At 38.1% G+C, this 21,847-nt stretch overlaps 1 protein-coding gene across 2 annotated transcripts; it reads left to right on the top strand.

The window, feature by feature from the left end:
* The first annotated feature begins 1,388 nt into the window (after nucleotides 1-1,388).
* On the top strand, nucleotides 1,389-18,707 carry LOC311006199 (RING finger protein 145). Of its 2 annotated transcripts, none has more exons than XM_083998934.1 (11): nucleotides 1,389-1,672; nucleotides 1,872-2,186; nucleotides 3,288-3,396; nucleotides 4,594-4,685; nucleotides 4,789-5,030; nucleotides 6,236-6,414; nucleotides 9,309-9,449; nucleotides 11,723-11,905; nucleotides 12,027-12,174; nucleotides 14,309-14,665; nucleotides 17,706-18,707. In XM_083998934.1, exons 2-11 carry the CDS (start codon nucleotides 2,015-2,017, stop codon nucleotides 18,603-18,605), a joined length of 2,523 nt encoding a protein of 840 aa, XP_083855060.1. In that variant the 5' UTR covers nucleotides 1,389-1,672; nucleotides 1,872-2,014; the 3' UTR covers nucleotides 18,606-18,707. The 2 variants fall into 2 exon arrangements, with proteins under 2 accessions (XP_083855060.1, XP_083855061.1); XM_083998935.1 differs by having other exon boundaries at nucleotides 12,030-12,174.
* The last annotated feature ends 3,140 nt before the right edge of the window (nucleotides 18,708-21,847 follow it).

A 21,847-nucleotide genomic window follows, 5' to 3' on the forward strand; every position in this document is an offset into this window, starting at 1 on the left:
AAGATGACATGCAGGAGAACAAGGAGTGACTGTGCATGAACCTTGTTACCCAGATGTTCTCTCTATACTTGTATATATAATGTGCTTGTATACACGCTGTGCAGTGAGGCTGCATTTGTTTGTGTTCTCAGCTTTGGCTCTTGGCCTCTCTGAGAGTTTGTTAATGAGTCTCCCCTCAGCAGCTCATGCAGGTCGTCCTCTGCTGCCACATAGTTCATGGTGGAAATGCTCCAAGTGCTGCTGCTGCTCCTCCGGACTGTTCAATGTCAGTTATGTTGTCCATAAAATAACAGAGACAGAGGGAGGGACTGAAACGTGAGAGATGTAAACACTGTACAGACCCGGCTCAGCTGTATATATTAAAATATCCATAACACATGAGCACATAAAGTAAACATGTCAAGATACTTTGTGGTTTTAGCTCTGGTACAAGTCCTTCACAAATAAAGGAGGATACTGTAAATTCAATGTAGAAACTGTCTTGATTTTCTAAGTAAAAACTTAAATTAATTTCTATTATAACATTTGATATTGAGGTACTAATGGAGTCAAATATACGTAAACTACATGTGGTATGAGAAGCGACTTCCTTCCTTTGTGCAGATGAAAAACGCGGCCAGGCATCTGCTCACCCACACAATCAGGAAATGTACTTTCTTAGTCATCTATAATCTCTGCCTCAGAAAAATTGCAGTGATGGCAGCGATAACAGTGTAGCTACATTGTAGCTAAGCCAACACATTCAAATGGTTTCTTCTGAGAATTTATTCATTAGTAATTTATTTGCTTAGATAAATGTGGTGATTATCTGTTTGAGTCAGAGAGAGTCAGTTTGTTTACTGAGAGCAAGGGGAAGCAGTGAAATAAAGACCACAGATGGGAGATAAACATGAATGCACATGCTCAACATGCAGGTACAATAAACATTCGGGTATGTGAAAGGCTCTCTGAGAACAGTTTCTGTAAAATTTCCTTTTTTTTGTACCATGCTTATTTGTACCATGAGATTGAACATATATATTTTATTTAACATACAACAAAGAAATAATGTCAAACTTAATTCATAAAGTTGGTCTGGCTCACATTCCCCAGCAGATAGAAATAATTCAGTGAGCTCTAATAATATAAAAAGGGGGGAAATGTACTCTCATAAATGTAAAGACCCTTTTTGTTTATACATTTCCATATTATTATTATTATTGCTCTTGTTGTTGTTAATATTTGTACTTTTATCATCATCATCATTATTATTTTAAATAGTAGTAGTATTAGTATTGGTGTTGCCAGTATTAATTCACAGCTTTTATTTTGAAATCGAGAGTACCTGAATCTGATTGGCTCACGCCGCCGTGACGTCATGACGCGAACACGGGAAGTGGCCACGCAGCCGAGCGGAATCACAACATTGCTGCGTCTCAAGTGTCTTTTCCACCACCACCACTCATCCTTCGTTTGTATCGTTTGATTTAAGTTGTTTTAATTTCGTTTTTTAATCTATTTTTCCATGGCGGACACGTTAGAGCGTCTTTGACGGGCGGAAGTTGTTGAATAAATAAGTATTGCGGTGATATGAAAACATGTTGCCGCTCAACAACCACAACCAGCAGCAGCAGCAGCAGGAGCAGAAGGAGCTAATGGCTAGTAAATGGCTGTTCGTCTGTCACTGGGCGAAGTAAGTGAAACTATGTCACTTTATGTGTATTATCATCTCAAAACAGCTTCTTCTTTGTGATGCATGTTAAAGAATCAACCTCCAGTGCTTTTCCTGCTTTAATTAAAAGCTAAAATGCGGAAATGGAGAGCTAAAAAACGGCCTGGCTGCTCATTCAGGAGTGCTAAATTATGTCTCTCTCTCTCTCTGTGTGTTTCAGATGACAAGAAAACGAGGAAAAGATATTAGTGAAGCTGCTGGAAACATGTTTCCTGCACGTTTAGCCAACAGCATGTGACAGAGAGGATCTTTCTTCCTCTCTCTCCCACATCAACAGCAACAAAAAAAGTTGGTTTATAATCGATGATGCCTCGTCTGGAGGAAGTGGCCAACGTTGCCCTCAGGGTGCCAAGCATCCTGGTGCTGGACCTGCTCTACAAATGTGACATTGAAGGTCTCACGGAGCACCTCAAGGCCAAAAATGAAGACATGCTCTTCAAATACAAATATGTCATCTGGAACATGTACTACCTTGGTAAGTGAGAGTATGTTTTTTTGTGTGTGTGTGTGAGGTGAACCACATTTAAATTAGAATTAAAGGGATAGTTCAATATTTTTGGCAAATTGGCCCATTGCCATAATCCCTATAGTCATAGCAGTAGGTTCGTTACCTTTATTTGTCGGTGCAAGCTGTTTTTAGAACGGCGGAGCAGAGCCGCGGGCTGCTCAGAGCTAATGGGGTTTCTTGGTTTCCCTCATCAGACTCATCAAATACACAATCCAACAACTCCAAAACGCTCTGGTGGACAAGTTATGACCTGCACATTCACCACGCTATGAGATAATAACAGAACGTTACGAGACAGAGTTGTTTTAGAGGCAAATACAGAGACTGCTTGCTGAAAAATTGCCCTGTACAGGAACGTGCAGCTGTCTGGTAACGTTTTGGAGTTGTTGAATTGTGTATTTGATGAGTTTGATGAGGGAAACCAAGAAATCCCATAGCCTCTGTAGCGTAGCTCTGAGCAGCTTGCACTGACAATTAAAGGTAACGAACCTACTGCTAAAACTATAGGGATTAGGGCAATGGGCCAATTTGCCAAAATGTTGTGAACTATCCCTTTAAACTAAAAGTCTATATCTGGGTATAAGGAAGTAAACAGGAAGTAGAGAGGAAATCAAAATAAAAGCTTCTATGAATAGAGTGTTATACATGTCTGCTGCTTAATGTGCAATACTTACGTATAGCGTCACATTTATGTTCCTCAAGGTCAATACTTGCACTTTGAAATAAGATACTGGACACAGCGTTCATGTCTGATGTATGTTTACATCATTTAATCAATGACGCTGAGAGCACAGAAGAAAAACACACAGAGCAATATATATAAAGAAGAAAATAAACTGTTTGAAAGCTAACTTTGTAAAATGTTCCAGGTTGGTGCAGCAGAAAAGAAAAGTCAACACTGCACAATCATTAATTATAGATGATCAAAACTGCAACATGCAGCAGATCTAGTGGTGACAAGAGGTGAATGGGAATCTAACCTTGTGTGCATCTCTTTATTCTGTGTGTGTGTGTGTGTGTGTGTGTGTGTGTGTGTGTGTGTGTGTGTGTGTTTTTCTTTCCCTCCAGGTCATGTGATCAACGTGGTGGTGCTGGTTCTGCCATTGAGACACATTGTGACACTGTACCTCCATATCCTCGCTGCCCTGCTGCTCTACATGGGGCATCAGATTTCCAAGTGAGATGTCACTCTACTACTACTACTACAACTACTACAACTACTACAACTACTATACTTCCTGGTTTTATTGCACCTGGATCATGTTTCTTTCCAGATAAAGCCTCGATGTAATCACAGTGTTTCCCTCTGTGTGTCTTTAAGTCTTCAGCCTTTATTATCTCCTGATGAGGACACTGTTGTTCACCGCTCATTCTCTTGAATGTGTGAGATTGCCTCAGGCTTTATACTATAAAGGAAGACAAAGCATGACTTATTTGTGCATAAATAAAACAAATCAATGAACTCCTCAGATAAGATAAGATAACATTTTTATTGTCATTGTGCATTTACAACGAAAAATCTCCAGATGCCTAAAAATAGAGAGATAGAAAAGACAGAATCAGAGTCAGAGTCATTTATTTGCCATTTGCAGTAAAATCCGCATTGGAAAGCAATTGTGAGAGATTCACAATAAGACAGTTGGGTACATAAAACATAAAAATAAGGTAAGAAGGACACTGCTCCAAGATAAAGGCCCTCAGTCATCTAAAAAGAAATACAATATACAAAACATTTTCCCTAAAAACGTGAATGAGAATGCAAAGCTTCTTAAAGTGCACGATAGAGAGTATCAATATCCATGTAGAAAACTATTTATTAAAAAAGGTTTAAATAACAGTAATAGTAAGAAGAAGAAATAGCACAAAGAAAAGCAATACAAAAACAATGTTATTACAGAAATAATTTTAAGTGCTTAGGCCACTGTACAATACAAGCATATATACACATAACAGTAAAAGATAAAGTAAAAATAAAATGCAGATGGAATCACAAGTAGTACAGTATCAGTAATATTGCAGTTATACAGAAGTGTAATGTGTAGTGCGTTCAAAACAAAAAATCACGCAAAATCGATGAATTAGTCCCATAATTTGTCTCCTCAGGCGTAGATATTTTCCTCTCAAATGTTTGTGCATCTACTCATTAGTTCATCTTTTAATTGATTTATCGTTTTCATTAAATGTGTGTAATTTTGGTTCCTGCATTAGTTGGTTGGTTACTATTGATCTGCAGTCTGTGTGGATATTACAATATGCAAGACAAGATCTCACCTCAGCATTTGTAATTATGATGACATCATGTATCTCCTTAAAACAACAACAAACAGTGTAAATATATTTAAAAGAAGAACGTATTTTTCTGCTTGTTTCACAGGGATTACGTCCGTGAAGAGGTGAATTATGGTTACGAAGGAGCTGTGTACCTTGACTCTCTGGCCTTCAACAGATTCGTCTCTGCGATGACTAGTGAGTCACGATATTTACTTACCGTATATTTAAATAAATTCATATCATTTGGAGGAGTGGAGCAGTTACCAGGCCAAGATTTACAGTGGATGTGATGTTTCAGGTCAGATTATCCTCAGCACGCTGTGTGCCTTCCTGATGAAGACCAGAAAGGTGTGGCTGTTCTCCGCCCACATGCTCCCCCTGCTGGCCAGACTCGGCGCTGCCTCTCACGCCTCGCTGCTCACCGTCAACACCTTCTCCATGGGCCTCACCGCCGTGGGCATCGTCATCTTCCTCCTCTCACATCTGTTTGTGCCATATCGCCTCGCCAGGGCTGCCTACTCCGAGCTGCTGCAGGTGGAGGTACTTTTATTTTGAAATCCTTATTTTCACACAATGTGGTATGTTTATCTGAGGAGATTCTTGATCCTGAATATCTAACAAAGCATTAAGAAAGTTTAATTTAGCTTTAATTCAAGCTGTTTTTTCTCTTTTATTGGCGGTTTACTAACAATGCCTCAGTTGTGAAAGATACAAAAACACTTTTTAACTGTGGCTGTTTACACATTGTTTATTCATTTCTAGTTCCATTTACTCATTTATAACTCTGCATTTTGCCTCTTACAACACATGTGTGATTATCTGCAGTTATATTCAGTAATAAAAATCAATAGAAATTCAGTTTAAGTGAGGCGTTACAAATCAGCAAGTCAAAGTTAGACTTGGTGCAAGTTTATTTTCCTTAGTTGTTACTTATTTATTTGGATCCCAATTAGCCTCCACAAACTATTCTTTCTTGAGTTCAAACATTTAAACAGCACATCATAGTTCAATACTGTAATATAAACTTCAGTCAGTAATAATGGTAACAAGACAATTACGACCAAATCAAGTAAAAACACAATAAAATTACTATCAGTATTAATAAGTACCATTAAAACAGTAGGAACAGCAGTGACTATAGCAGAATGAATAAAATGAGGTAAAAACAAAAATGAAAATTTAAGTATTCTTTCAAATTTCTTTATTAGGATTAACCCCTTGAGGTGTATCACCTTGTTTTCGAGGGGGTCCCAAGTAAAAATAAGACAGAAGGACAAGGAAAAGAGAATAGAAACACATAACAAATACAACATACATACAACATTCACACACAAACACTGGAAAGAGTAATCCAGACATTACAAACATTACAGCCTAAGCGTACAAGAAACAGTGAGCTATTACAAGCAGTTAACTTGAATGCATAGCAGATCATGGGGTATAGTAGCTGTACATAGCATCAAGGACTCAGAAATGGGCAGTAGGTGGGTCCATCTCATGGGGAGATGGTGAAATAAAATTAATCCTGTATCATTCACCCATATCTCTGTCTGCTGTCTCTCTCCTCCTCCTCCTCTTCCTCTATCTATCTATCTATCTATCTATCTATCTATCTATCTATCTATCTATCTATCTATCTATCTATCTATCTATCTATCTATCTATCTATCTATCTATCTATCTATCTATCTATCTATCTATCTATCTCCTCCTCTTCCTCGCGTCCCTGGTTTCCCATCCACCAGGTGATTGAACTGTACCGGCTTCTGGCCGTGGGAATCTCCCTGTGGAACCAGTTTGCCGTCCCAGTGCTCTTCAGTGTCTTCTGGTTCGTCCTCTTCGTCGTCCAGCTCTGCTCGGACATCGTGTCTGGCAACGCGGCCTCGGCGGCCCATCAGGGAATCATGTTCTTCCTGCTCACAAGGTGAGACGGTGAAAAGGCGGATTATTTTCCCTCGTGCACGTTTGTACCATCTATGATCCACACTGTGTTTCTGTTAGAGCACGTTGTTATACAGTTACATCACAGCATACACATCTATGTGCGCAATGTACATCCATACAGACACAGTGCCCTCTTTTTGTTGAACATAATATGTACTGTAACAATAGTAGATGAAAGAACAGATATAAATGTAAGATATCATGTAAGATGATCATGTTGGTCCAGAGTCAATGTCATCACTATAAGTGGTTGATTACTATAACCGATTTTTTTTTATTATTTCACTTAATTTTTTATGCAGAAAATCATCTAAATGCCATTTGTATATTTTTTCAATTAGAACAATGTAACAAAACGGTTGATTACGGACCATAGCGTGGTTTTCCACACAGCAGTCATTTAACTCTTTTAACGTGACAGAATAACAACAGTCTCAGTACAGATCGCCGAAAATAAAATAAATAGGCTACATGTACAGGGATGCAAACAGCGCGCCGAAAAGCGAAACTCGCTTTTTTCATGACCAATTAGGTGACTTGTGTGAATCGTTCAGATCCGAAGAGTTTTTGTTTTTTTGGGGGGGGTCTCAGCTGGGGTCAGTAAAATGTTTTTCTAACAGGCTGACAGTGACAATCACGTGAAACTGAGGCGAACTCATTCATGGTTGTCTCTGGTTATAGCACATTATATAGGCCTATATGTCCATTACACACTTTTAGGCCTTAAAATGTCTTAAATTTGTTGAATTATTGTGTTCAAGACTTAAATAAGACAGCTCTTAAATTTTCGTATGCCCACCATGGGCGAGCATTTCGCTCGCATTTGCCCCTAAAAAAAAAAAAACATGTGTGAACCAGGAAAATCACAAAAAAGAAAGAGCACAACCTGCGATTGGTCAAAAACTACAAATCCCACAATCCTCTGGCCTCAACAATAACAGTAGTTAGTCTAAGTAAGGGAGAGTGGAGCTGTCGGTGAAAAGAGGAAACAACGCCACGTCTGGTCCTGTTCTATGTTGTTCGTTCACACCGTCACCGTTTATTCGTTACGTCCGCGGTGTAAAAGGCCGTGACGCAAAGACGCGATTAGGCGCGAGACGCGGTAGACGCGACTTTTTTTTTTTGCGACGCAATACACCCGATTCTTTTATGGCGACGGGACCTTCGCGTCTTCGTCCTTTTCATCGTGTTTGGTGGGAAGACCCAAAGGGGCTTCCCACTCAAACACGAGGAACGCTTTTTTTTCGCGCGAGCTTTTACGCGCAACCAAACGCGAGATACGCGAGATAAGCGAATTAGCGCTCGTTTTCACTCGTTTCAAAAAAAATTCACGAGCCCGCCTATTTTCACTACAACAATTTTTTTTTTTTTTTTTTCAAAGGAGGTTAAATCGGCTTTCGATTTAACCTCCTTTGAAAAAAAAGTCTAGGAAGACGTTTCACCTCTCATCCAAGAGGCTTCATCAGTTCATGTAGCATCTGACCAGGCTGGGACTGGTCCAACTATCTGGTGTGGAGACTCAGTATAAGTCCAGTTGCTTTCGATTTAACCTCCTTTGAAATACTATGACCTGGACAAATGAGAATATGCACAGGCCTACAACAACATTTCTGCTCTCACCAACCATGGTAACGACGCACAGTATACTGTTATGAGACACATTATGCATCCCAACTGTCTTTTTTTTAGAGGATTTTTTTTTTTTTTTACCAAGAATGCGCCCAAAAAAATCATGATCCAGGGGCCAAAATTCGAAACAAATATATATATTTTTTTAATCATAATTCTCATTATTCTCCTGATGTCGGTTTAATGTAAACAGATTGCGCTGATATGCGTCATGTGACAGCGGGGCAGAGCTGCAGCTGCTGTGCTGTGATGGACCTGATCAGACTGGTGGTGGTCCACAGTGAATCAGTCCCAGAGCCTTCCTATTCACCTCCAATGTAGACGCGACGTGCGCGCTCGGTACCCAAAGCGGCGCGTATCCGCGTGCATTCGGTGCGACGGCGCCGCCGTTTTCCCCCCCGTGCATGTCCGTTGCTGTGTCAGGCAGGTGTCTCCCACGGAGCTCTGCCCCGTTTCAGAGGTGAAGGAGAGACGTCGCCTCCGCGATGTAGAATGTGTTCAATTAAAGTGAAACTAACACATTATATAGGCCTATATGTCCATTACACACTGAATGGGATGTTAAATCCCATGTCTTTATTTCTTCAGTTTATTTTAATAGTAATAATTATGACTAACATTCAGTGAAGACCTAAAAATCAGTATCTCCAAAATTGAAATATTGCAATGGTTTTTATTTTTTTAAAGCATTTTTAATATAGAAATGTTGGCCTTCTGAAAACTGTCCATCTATATGCACTCAATACTTGGTTGGGGTTGAACTACTGGAAATAGACTTTTCTGTGATATTGTTAATGGTGAGCCCCCCCCCCACGACAATTCCTCTCTTTTTTGGTCCTGACCCGTTTGCATCCCTGCATGTAGCTTTGAAATTGTTTTTTCACATGTTTTCATTCATAAAATGACCAAAAATGAACACTATAAGCGGATTTCTTGATCACTATAAACTAATTATTTAAACAGCATTTGTATAGAAATGATCTGTCCTTTTGATCCATATAGTGTGGTTGATTACTATATCTGTGATCGCTATAAGCAGTTTCCACTGTATTCACTACTTTGTTGGAGTAAAAGGGAAAAATTAATTTCCGTAAGAGGTGCGAGATAACTTCTTTGCAATAATAAGACGAGACGAAGAGTTTTTTAGCATCATCTGACATTCACAGAATAATAACGAGTGGTTTAAGCTCTGACTGTGTGTGAAGTTATTTCAGATATTAAACTAACAAAGCGATGTATTTGCAGTGTGTCTGAGTGTTGTGCCACGCCGTACTCTCTCCTGGGTCTGACCTTCGTGGTGTCCTACCTGGCTCTCGGGCTGCTCAACCTATGCAAGTTTTACCTGGGAGGTTACGCAGCTGTTCAGAATGAGAACGTCATGCACAGGTGAGATGTTCTCAGTTTACTCCTTCCTGTCAGTCCACTTTACACATTTAGAGCTGCTTTTTTTTTAATAGCATATTTCTTGGCCACTGGGGGGCAGCAGAAACACACAGCTCCTCTAAGTTCATGTGTCAAACCTGGAAGTAAATAGTTTTATTTCATGTAAGAGCAACATTATTGTTCATTTTGAGTCCAGTAATCCCTCTGTTTAGCTCAGCTTTTATTATTTTAGTGAAGTTCTGAAGGAAATGTCCCCACTGTGTTCACCAGCTTGTCTCTAAATATATCCGTATGCTGTCTGTGGTGAGGTTTTTGATCAGAATCTGAATCTGAATTGCTTTATTCACCTTATATACACCACACACTGGGTTTTTTTAGGTACTGGGCAACAGAAAGAAGCAGAATATACAATAAAAACAATATAAAAGATGCAATTTTCACAGCGTTTATCTGAAAATTAGCTGCCTGCAGCCAAATGACACAAGGACAGTGATGAGAATGAACTAAAATGACAATGGCAAAATTAACTGTAAACCTGCAGATTCAATAATCTTTTCTTGTAGTTTTAATCAGTTTGTCTTTTTTCTGGTTCCTTCAACGTTTACTTTAGTTGACCTTTGATTATAGAGCCAGTGTGTGAGTGTTTATGTGATTACAGCCTCATTATGATGGTTTTAGTTTCCACTCACTAGAGGGCATTCAAGTGACGAACTGGCAGCTAATGATAGGTGTTTTCCAAAGACAAATAACCCCACGACTGTGCAGCTGGAAAACCCCTACGCCTTAATGAATTTTGTAAACACTCCTAAAATAATTACATGAGTAATATTAGAAGGTGTCAACAAACAATTTCGACAAAGCAGGTTTGGCAGGTGCCGTTGTCGTTGGAAGGTGTTTCCTACTCTGACGACGGGTGTTAAAGTGTCTGTGGGCAGATTTTGTGACTGTCATGAAACTCGAGACAGGTGTGTAATTCAGGTAAAAATGAAACTGAGGTCAAAAATAGCTGCGGTCCAGAGCCCGTAACAGCTGGGAAGTCATGTGATTAAAAACCACCGAGTATATGGGTCAGATTGTCGGCATGTTCGTGGCTGGTGAGCTGCCAGGATGGCCTCTAGCTTTTCCTTATTGCTTATTATTTCATTTATTAATCTATCATTTTTTAGATTAAAATAATCCTTTTAGTGTAAATTTCTTTTGTCAAACTGCCCCCCCCCCCAAAAAAAAATCTAGATATTCAGTTTCACTTTACACAAGTCAAATGAAAACAGAAAAATCAGTAATGATCATTTATTTAATTGTTCAGACAAACATTTTGATTTGAATTATCAAATTAGATTAGATAAAAGATGAAAATGTGGAGGAAAGCATAAAATAAAAACATAATATCAAGAAATCAGATAAAATACAGCAGTTTTTGGTAACCCTTTAATTTACAGGCCGCTAATTACATGATAATGTCAAGAAATAGCCTAGAAGCGGTCAGTTTCATAGTAATGTCATGTTTTTCATAAAGGCCAAAGATTACACATGGTTTTCATGCTTTGAAGTTTTTGGGAAAAGCCAGAATTTTTCTCCATCAAGTCCTTGCAATTAGTCGTTATCTCTGGGCTGTTTCTAGACAATCAATTGTTATTTATTGGCTATATTTCTCGACATTACTATGAAATTGACCGTTATTTCTTGGCTATTTCTTGACATTATCCCCTAATTAGCTGGCGGTAAATTAAAGGTTTAGCCTACCGAGTTTTTTTTTCTTCTCTTTTTGTTCTTTAAAGGTCTATTTCAGCATTTTTGAAGATTGGCCCTTCCTTTAAAACGACTCAGTCTCGTAACGTTCTGTTATTATCTCATAGCGTGGTGAATGTGCAGGTCACAACTTGTCCGCCAGAGCGTTTTGAAGTTGTTGGATTGTGTATTTGATTAGTTTGATGAGGTAAACCAAGAAATCCCATGAGCCTCCGTAGCGTAGCTCTGAGCAGCTCGCGGCTCCGCTGTTCTGAAAATAGCTTGCACCAACAATTAACCTACTGCTATGACTATAGGGATTATGGCAATGGGCCAATTTGCCAAAATGTTGAACTATCCCTTTAAAATAGATGAAAAGCTTTATTTGTAGTGTGGTGATTTGTCTTGTTTTTATTTCCTTTGTTAAATGCTGCTGTCACAAACAAATTTCCCCTCGGGGATGAAATAAAGTATAATCTAATCTAATCTAATCTATTGTTTCTTGTGTCAGGACTTAACCTCAGTTCTTTTTCTCCTCTTGTGTTCAGAGGTGTGACTGAGGGCGTGACTCTGCTCCTGCTCGCGCTGCAGACCGGCCTGCTGGACATGCAGGCTCTGCAGCGCACCTTCCTCCTCAGCATCATCCTCTTCATCGTGGTGACCTCCACCCTGCAGTCCATGATCGAAATCACAGACCCAATCATCCTGGCTCTGGGTGCGTCACGCAACAGGTAACGCCATCAAGAGGGAAACTTAAATTTAATTTTATGAGGTGAAAGTGACGTATTGAGGTCCTGAATCTTTTAAAAAGCCGTTGTCTGACTCATCTCTGTTTCTCCTGTTTGTTCCCAGAAGTCTGTGGAAACACTTCCGCGGCCTCAGCATGTGTCTGCTCCTGCTGATTTTCCCCGTGTACATGGCTTATAGAATCTCCCAGTTCTTCCACATGGACTTCTGGCTCCTCATTCTCGTGTCCAGCTGCATGCTGACGTCCCTTCAGGTACGAGGTCTTTTAATGCCCATGTCAAAATATTGAAATTCAGCAAAAAATAAGTTATGAATGAACACGATACTGAGTAAATATAGATTAAATTAAAAATGTTGAATTACTGAGTTGCTAGAAATCTAAACTGTTCATTTACATGGGTTTTATTTTTATTTTTTTACATCAAATTTGACAATTAAACTATTTGATTTAGTGGAAAAGACTCATAATACTTTACGAGAATTGATTAATTTAAGCTACTCTGTGTAGTATTGGCCTATTCCTGACTTTGGTTCCCCCCAGTGGTGATTATTTAAAAAAATGGCGTGCCATGTTCCCAAAGTGTGTGCTAATTTATCTACATCTAAATATCTGTATTATACTTTTCTTGAAGGTCAAATCACAACATTAACATCCAATAATAAAATTACACCTAAACCGTATATTTACCAGATAAGAATAGTTGAAATTTGCGTGTGAAATAAAATAACAATTTATCAAAAACTTTCATATTGGGAAGAGGAAAAGAAAATCAAGGCTTCTTAAAAAACATTTGCTGTAGATGTTTGAGATATAAATGATATTTTCAACGACAAACAGCAGTTTAAAGAGGCTACAAGATTTTTGAGAAACCCTTAAAGATTGAAATCAAATCAATTCATCTCTACTGTTGTCTGGTTTATAATCTTAAGGAATAAAGATGTTAATCTGATAATAAACTAAATATATGGAGCAGAGGGAGACATAACACGTGTAAATCTGAGAGGCAGCTGACACTGAGGTGAGGTGGACGGTGTTTCTTTGTGTTCAACAAGTTCAGGAAGATAAAACCATTAGGAACAGATAAGAAACGCAGATAGAGCAGTTACAGTAAAGAGGCGTTCCAGTGGGACCTGGAGTTTCTTTTTTCTTTTTTCTCTTACGGTCTGTTACTCACAAGATCATAACCTCATTAAAAGAGAACAAAGAATAATCACACTTTGTTTCTTTCTGTACGCTGAAAGATTAATTATAGCTTTTTGGAAAAAGACCAAAAGACCATCTATCAAACAATGGAGCAGTAAGATACTGTTCATTTCCCAAAGGGAAACAGGATGTCTGAAAAAATGTTTGAGGACCATTTGATGTTTTGTAAAGAGTGTGGACTTGATGGATGATAAAGAAGATGAGTAGTAGCTCTTAAACATACAGTAATAATGCAGAGTATATACAGGAATCTTAAAGTTAATTTCAATACCTTTTTAAGACTTTTTCAAGACCTTCTCAACATTTTTTAATACCTCACCGCCGCTTCAAGCTGTAACCATTTACATCAGTGACACTTTTTAACTGAACAGTTTTAGTTTTTGTGATAAAGACTATAGACCACTATGATACAACAGAATTCAAAAAAGGCTGGGATAATAAATCAAAGGCAAAGTTTATTCTTTTTCATTAACCGGTTCATTTTAGTTTTTTAATAAAACAAATAAATTCACACACTTCCGCAATGTTTTTTACAACTCAAACTCTTGGACAGCTAATTCAGAAAAAATACCTTCAATATTTAAGACTTTATAAAGTCGTGAAAAGACTTTTTAATACTTTTTAAGGGTCTTAATTTTCCCAAAATGTATTTATCACCTTTTAATACTTTTCAACACCCCACGGATACCCTGTAATGGAATATTTCCTTTTTCCCATGACTCTACTAGAGATTATTGACATCTGGGAAGCAACTGTGTTTACACTGTACAAATATTAGGGGTGGGAGGAAAAATCGATTCACATAAATATCGCAATATCTTTTTTGACGATTTTTAAATCGATTTTTTTTTTTCAAAAATCGATTTTTATTTTATTTTATTTATTTTTTTATTTTTTTTAAATATTGTGCAATGTGCATTTGTTAGCCTTTTTTTTTTTTACATACAGAGAGTACAGGTTTTGAAAAGGGTTTAAGTTCACTTTATAATGGAGTATGTTAATTTATAGGCTCCTACAGTATTTGTGTGCAGATAAATGTTAAAAATCGAGAGAATTGGCAATATCGTAGAATCGCAATTTAAATCGAATGGCCATCCAAAAAATCGTAGAAGAATGGAATCGGGAGAAAAGCATATCGTCCCAGCCCTAGCAAATATAATGTAATGTTTGTCCTAACTTCCAGGTAACGGGAACGATGCTCATCTACTCGCTCTTCATGGTGGAGCTGTTCCGCAGCGACCCGATCGAGAGCCTGGACGAGGTGATCTACTGGGTGAACGCCGTCAGCCGGGTGCTGGAGTTCGTGGTGGCGCTCTGCGTGGTGGCGTACGGCACCTGGGAGTCTCTGTTCGGGGAGTGGAGCTGGATGGGCGCCTCCGTCATCATCATCCACTCCTACTTCAACGTTTGGCTCAGGGGTCAGTCCGGCTGGAGGAGCTTCCTGCTCCGACAGGAAGCGGCCAAGAAGATCAACTCGCTCCCCAAAGCTACGGCGCAGCAGCTGCAGCAGCACAACGACGTCTGCTCCATCTGCTTCCAGGTCAGTGGCACCAAACGGCGTTAAACCACATTACATAGCTCGATATAGGGTTCATTATGACCAGAACAGCTTGTCTGGTATATAAGAAAGCGTAAAGAAATGACATGACATAATTAAGACAAGAAAAGGCATCTTTATTAATATAGTGCATAAAAACATACAATCTTTTAAAATAAATTAAAATAAAACACAAAATAGTAAAAATTGGAAACATTAAACATACAATTAAAAGCAAGAAAAACGAATAAAGAAAGTACAGGAAAAAACAACAACAAATAGAGCATGAAATATGAGTTTGCAGCAAAATTGAAATATTGGGTATCACTTTATAATAAGTACACACTATGAAGCATTAGTTAAGCATTAATAAATACTGATTTTTTCATTTATAAAACATGAATACTCATTAGTATGTAGTTTATAAATACAGTTAGTGCTTAACCCTATGAGTAAAACATTTTTAACTGTGTTTATAAACTACATACTAATGAGTATGCATGTGTTATAAAATTATGAATTGAGTATTTAATGAGTAACTAATGCTAAATTGTGTGTAAAGTATTACCAAATATAGATTTGTATTAAAACAATTAAGAGGACTTACAGTGCAAGAGTTCTTTAGAAGAGTTCAGCCATAAGCACATGAAAAGAGAAATGTTTTTAACCTGATTTAAAAGTGCTTACAGTTGCAGTTCAAATCAAATCAAATCAAATCAAATAAACTTAATTTGTCCCACCAGGGGAAATTTGTCTTGGGCAAGGGAGTTATGACAGCTGCCATGTACATGTAAAACATCCATACAAAATATATAATATACAATACACCAGTTATAACAGATGTGAAAGAAGAGATAAAGAAGCCATAGGCATAGCGCATCAGAATCAAAATAATTATATTTATTTATTTACTTTTTTACTATAGTCAGTACACCATAAACCAAAAAACACAATAAAAACAGAGTGTACTGTATAAAACATATTTCACATACATACAGTACATAGTTACCACCCATCAACCCATCTGTTATCTAAACCTAACCTATATCCTTACATAAGGATGTTAAAACAATGATTTTAATGATGTAGCACTGTGTTATATAGTAAATCAAGGCTAGAAAACACAGATCAAATCCAGAATGCAAAAGAAAAAATGTGATAAAATTACTATTTATCAAGTAAATATCACTTATAAGATGGCCATAGTTTAAAATTAGTTAATTTTTTTATATATATATTATACTATACCATTTAGAATGACAGCTTCACAGCTTTAAATATGAATCACGATGAAAACACCAATAATCAGACTTATTATATCATCACAACGTCAGAAGTGTGTTTTAAAACTAAGAATAGGATAGATACATGTCATATAGTATAGTGCTGTATAGTGAGTTGTAGTTGTAGTTACCTAACATTGTGTTGACCTTTTTTTATTAAAGCAAGTTCCTCCAGTTCTTCCAGTTTAGTCCCACCTCTGCTTTTACTCGGTCTTTGGCTTTCTGCCATGTTTTTCTGTCCACGCCAGCTAAAATGGTCTTTTCCTTTTCCTTGATGACGATGAGTCGTTTGTTGTCAGGGAAGCAGCGACAGAAAATGTGGATAATATGAAAAACTCGTTTTCAGTTTGAGGCAAATGAGAGCTCAGTGATCCCTGACCGACCGCGGGAACGGGGGCGTTCACGTCACAGCAGCACAGACAGAGACCAGAGAAACGAGGAACTGACTGTCTGACGTAGATTTAAAAAATGAAAAACATTAATTAGGAGAAGTGACATTTTAAAAGGTCATTTGCATTACATACGTCATAATACATATTGTGCAAGTGTATCAGACTCAGTATCGATATAAACAAGCACAATATATGTGCAAGATGCAATGTAAACACAATACAGTAATAATAAAGGATGATACAACATAATATAACCACATGATGTAATAACATCGTAATAATCACGTAACTCTTTTATAATCATGTAAAAAACTATATTATTTCTCTTTATCACGTTAACACATTTACATTGTACTACTTAATATACATTTCTATAATCATGTTAATATATTTAGGAGGAATGATCTTATGTAACTCTTTGTATAAATGCTGTAATGATGTAATTGTTGTAATAATTGTTTGATTTAATGTGGACCCCAGGAAGAATAGTCTTCATCTCTATGAAGACTAATGGGGATCCAAAGGATACAATAAACATAACAATGATAATATTGTTATATTATGAAATATATGTATTGATATGTTAAATAAACTAGTATTATACAGGGTATCTGCTGCCATACAATATATTAAAGCAGAAGTGAGTGATATATTTGTGTTAATATAAGTCTTAAATAGTTATATCTTCCGACAGCAATCACTTACATAGAGTGTTTGGACCGAAACACGGGTCTGTCAGTCACTCTGCTCTGCTCTGAGCCGAGGAGAAAACATTTATCGTATCCTACAGTTTTTATCCAATGAGGAGAGAGAACGGCATGCAGGGCTGTGTGTGCAGCCAAGGGACGCCGTGAATGTGGTGACGTAGCGACGAGGACTGTTATGGTGCGTTCAAGGAAACTCGTATTTTTCCGACCGTGAAGTGGTACCAGTTCGATCTGGTACGAGTTCACCGGTCGGAAGTTACGAGTGGCCGTTATAGTGACTTTCACCGGTAAAACAGGTCGGAAAAACACGAGTGGGTTGCCTGGAACGCTACAAAGTCGTAAGTTGTGACTTGAAGCTGTAATTTACGATTTCAAAAGCCTGCCTGGAACGCAGCATTAGCCAAAACGACCGGACCACTCACTTCTGCTTTAAATTGCCTTAAATTTCATTAACTGCACATGTGATCATCATTATGTACATTATGGCAGCAGCTTCATTCCCTAAATGCCTCTGTATGGGAGTGTGGACTAGATGATTAATTGCAAGTCAAACTGTCTTTCATACCTTTTTTAAACAGGTAAAACAGGGTCAAAGTGACTAAATACAGATACTTAACAACTTCTTCTGAACATGCAAATGACGTCTCTCCTCTCTCCACAGGAAATGAGCTCAGCCGTCATCACATACTGTCGGCATTTCTTCCACGGCAACTGCCTCCGCAAGTGGTTGTACGTGCAGGACACCTGCCCCATGTGCCACCAAACGGTCCGACCCACCGGCCACAGCGAGAGCGACGAGGCCTCGGGCGACAACGACGCCGCCGCGGCAGAGAGAGACGACGACGACATAGGGCAAGAGGGGAACCAAAACCAGGACGGCAGCAGCAGCAGCTCATCCCAAGAGACGCAGCGGAGCGACGATGTGGCTGCTGAGGAGGAGGAGGAGGAGGAGGAGGAGGAGGAAGAGGAGGATGATGAGGAAGAGAGGGAAGGAGGAGGAGGAGGAGACCATACACCTGAACGTCACAGAGAGGCGGCGGCTGCGTCGGCTGCTGCTGCTGCTCAGGGTCTTCGCTTCAGCTCCAGTGGAGACTTTGTTGGGTTTGTCCACCCGGTGGCGTCCAGCTGCTCTTCAGGAGGCCTTTCTATGTCTCATGTGCCGCCGGGCAAAATGCCACCTCGTAATCTCTACGACGCAGGCGAGGAGAGCAACAGCGACGGCGATGACTCACCACCACTGCCATCGACTTCTTCTAACGATGTGAACGAGAATCCAGTGAAGGACCAACGTGACTCTAAAGGAGCAGCGGGACTCGAACACGGAGCTGCTTTCCGTCTCAGAGCAGAACCACAGAACAACAACAAAGGTGCAAAACACAACAAATCATGTAATGAAAATTCAAAACTCTTAAACTGCGTTGTTGACGATCATCCGAGTCATAAAGGGAATAATTCATATTCAGACTCAGACTCGGACTCGGACCTGGAGCCTCGGACCCACCGGCCGCCCCCCTCTGTGGACGCCGCCTTCTCTTGTATAAGCACAGACAACAGTGACTGACTGCCCTGCATCAGTGCCTTGAAGGGTGTAGAAGTGTGGGGAAAAAAAGGGTGACCCTCCATAATGGAGAATTTAAAGGGATAGTTCAACATTTTGGGCAAATTGGCCCATTGCCATAATCCCTATAGTCATAGCAGTAGGTTCGTTACCTTTAATTGTCGGTGCAAGCTGTTTTTAGAACGGCGGAGCAGAGCCGCGAGCTGCTCAGAGCTACGCTACGGAGGTTCATGGGATTTCTTGGTTTCCCTCATCAAACTCATCAAATACACAATCCAACAACTCCAAAACGCTCTGGTGGACAAGTTGTGACCTGCACATTCACCACGCTATGAGATAATAACACAACGTTACCAGACAGAGTTGTTTTAGAGGCAAATTCATGCAAAACCAATGATGTGCGTTCCCGTCGGGGGCAGTTTTTCAGCAAGCAGTCTCTGTATTTACCTCGAAAACAACTCTGTCTCGTAACGTTCCTTTATTATCTCATAGCGTGGTGAATGTGCAGGTCACAACTTGTCCACCAGAGCGTTTTGGAGTTGTTGGATTGTGTATTTGATGAGTTTGATGAGGGAAACCAAGAAATCCCATTAGCCTCCGTAGCGTAGCTCTGAGCAGCTCACGGCTCTGCTCCACCGTTCTAAAAATAGCTTGCACCGACAATTAAAGGTAACGAACCTACTGCTATGACTATAGGGATTAGGGCAATGGGCCAATTTACCAAAATGATCCCTTTAACACATTTGCCTTCTCTCTGTGAAACAATAGAAAAAAATACAAATTTAAAAAAGTATCTTGTACCAGACAGTCTAATGAATGTGGTTCAGTTCAGCAAATAATGTGCAACTGGATTGTATATGGACAGTAAAATGTCTTGGGTTAAAACGATATTCCCTTTATTGTACAACTGTAAAAATGAATTGTAAAAAAATAAAATAAAAAGAGAGAGAGAGATTATAATTAATTAATAGAAATCACGTGTAACTACAAAGCAATTATCTTGGGTCAATATTTACCAAATTCTAGCAGGTTTCAAGAACAAATGTTTACTTAGAGAAATTAAATGGCATTTGATTCATTTTCATTTTCTTCTCTGTATCGTGTGTAGTTTTTATGTTTAGCGTTTTTTTTTTGTGGTTCAGCAAAATCGACCTTTTGTACTGCAAAGCCTCTCTGTCTCCCAGTATTAAATTATAGCTGTGAACACGTTCTTTCTTTTTCTTTTTTACTGTAGTCACAATAAAATCAATCATGAGTGATGAACAGTGAGGCTGAGATTTAGTGTCAGATTTTATGAAGTGTTGTTCAACTATGCTGGTCTAGAAAAAAAGGGAAGTGGGCTGATATTTTGATTTGTAGATAATAGTATAAATTAAATAAATTCTACCACACTGTATAATTTCATAATTATCAGTATAGTATAGTAGCTGTATGTGATGAAGTTTATCATAATGACTCTTTTGAATCATTTTTTAAAAACATTTGTAAAGTTGATGAATCAGAGGATTTTCTTGTATCTTAATTTATGTAGCATCGTTCCTGAAAAAATGGAAGACAACTGTCTGATCTGGTCTGTGTGACATAACATCTAACATGAAATCAAATTAAAAAGAAGAAGAAAAAAAAAGACAAATCTCAATGAGTCATGATGAGACTGTAAAGGAAGTTTTTACACATTATATGAAACAATGTCCCTCTTGCTCTCTGTGTGCGTCAGTATTTCTGTGCTGGGATGTTAACATGACTCCAGATTTTCTATATAGAAATTTTATCAAACCTAAATTTACTAATTAAAGAACATTTACATCATCAATTAATCAAATTATCATATGAAATAAAGATTTTAACCCAGGAAAGGTTACATGTGAACCGGTAAAGTATGATGGCAGCACCTGTCCTTTTGGCTGGGCCCCCTCCCAAAAAAGCTACATCCAAAACAGCACACAAATAATAAATTACGATAATTATTCATTTATTATTCATGTATAAATTCATCTGTCGACTGAATGATACACATAATGCTGCTGTGCTGTCCAATCCTGGTCTCAACGCTGTGAGATACCAGTCAGCCATGTGGAAACACTGGAATGACTGTCTCTTTTAAATTTTTTATGTGTGTGTTTGTTTGTCTCTCCTTTTGAATGGACCTGGAGTCTAATAATAAAGTCTATTTAACTGCACAAGATTTAAGCAGGAATGGAAAAACATTCTCTGGTTTTAGTGATTATTGAACATCTTTGAATGGCCACTTTGGCATGTGAGGAATCATCAAATGATCTATCCCAACCTTAATTGAAAGAATATTTTTGAGTATAAATAGATACTGAAATTCTTAATTTGTTGTCTCTCTCTAACCTCAGACTTCATTGATCCAAAAGGATCCAGGAGGCAGGCATACATATAATATTTTATAATAAAATATAAGGGTATAGAAGAGCAATATAACACAGAAAAATAAGAAAAAAATACACTATATAGGCCTACATCCATATGAAACTATGTACATAGCCTACTGTATGTTATGAATACGAAACTACATAGAGAAGAAGACAGAAAAAACTGATGTCATCTGCTATTAAAACATAGCAAAATATAAATGAGAAATAAAAAAGAACTGAAACCAGTTTCTGTTTCTACTTCCATACACACGCATGAATACATATCTAAATACATACACACTGAGGGGGACGGTTTAATAATCTGACTAAAGAGTTATTTATGTAAGTCTGGCATTGTGAGGAATCATCAAATGATCTATCCCAACCTTAATTGAAAGGATATTTTTGAGTATAAATACTAATACTGAAATTCTTAGCTTGTTGTCTCTCTCTAACCTTAGACTTCATTGATCCAAAATGATCCAGCAGGGCAGGCATACATATAATATAATACAATGCAATATAATATAATATAATATAATATAATACAATGCAATGCAATGCAATGCAATGCAATGCAATGCAATGCAATGCAATGTAATACAATACAATACAATACAATACAATATAATATAATATAATATAATATAATATAATATAATATAAGGGCATAGAAGACAAATATAACACAGAAAAGTAAGGGGAAAAATACATAGGCCTACATCCATATGAAACTATTACCTACACACCAGTATGTTATGAATAAAAAACTAAATAGGGAAGAAGACAGAAATGGCATCTGCTATTAAAACATAGCAAAATATAAATAAAAAATAAAGGGTTATAAATAGTGTTTCTACTTCCATA

The sequence above is a fragment of the Trachurus trachurus genome, assembly GCF_905171665.1.
Source record: "Trachurus trachurus genome assembly, chromosome: 22".
Taxonomy (NCBI): domain Eukaryota; kingdom Metazoa; phylum Chordata; class Actinopteri; order Carangiformes; family Carangidae; genus Trachurus; species Trachurus trachurus.

What these genes read in the sequence shown, in the direction of transcription:
- LOC311006199 (XM_083998934.1), top strand. Translation starts at nt 2,015, where the DNA reads ATGATGCCTCGTCTGGAGGAAGTGGCCAACGTTGCCCTCAGGGTGCCA. An exon ending in CTGGAACATGTACTACCTTG is followed by an intron (nt 2,187 to 3,287) that starts GTAAGTGAGAGT and finishes CTTTCCCTCCAG; the next exon opens with GTCATGTGATCAACGTGGTG. An exon ending in AATGAGAACGTCATGCACAG is followed by an intron (nt 9,450 to 11,722) that starts GTGAGATGTTCT and finishes TCTTGTGTTCAG; the next exon opens with AGGTGTGACTGAGGGCGTGA.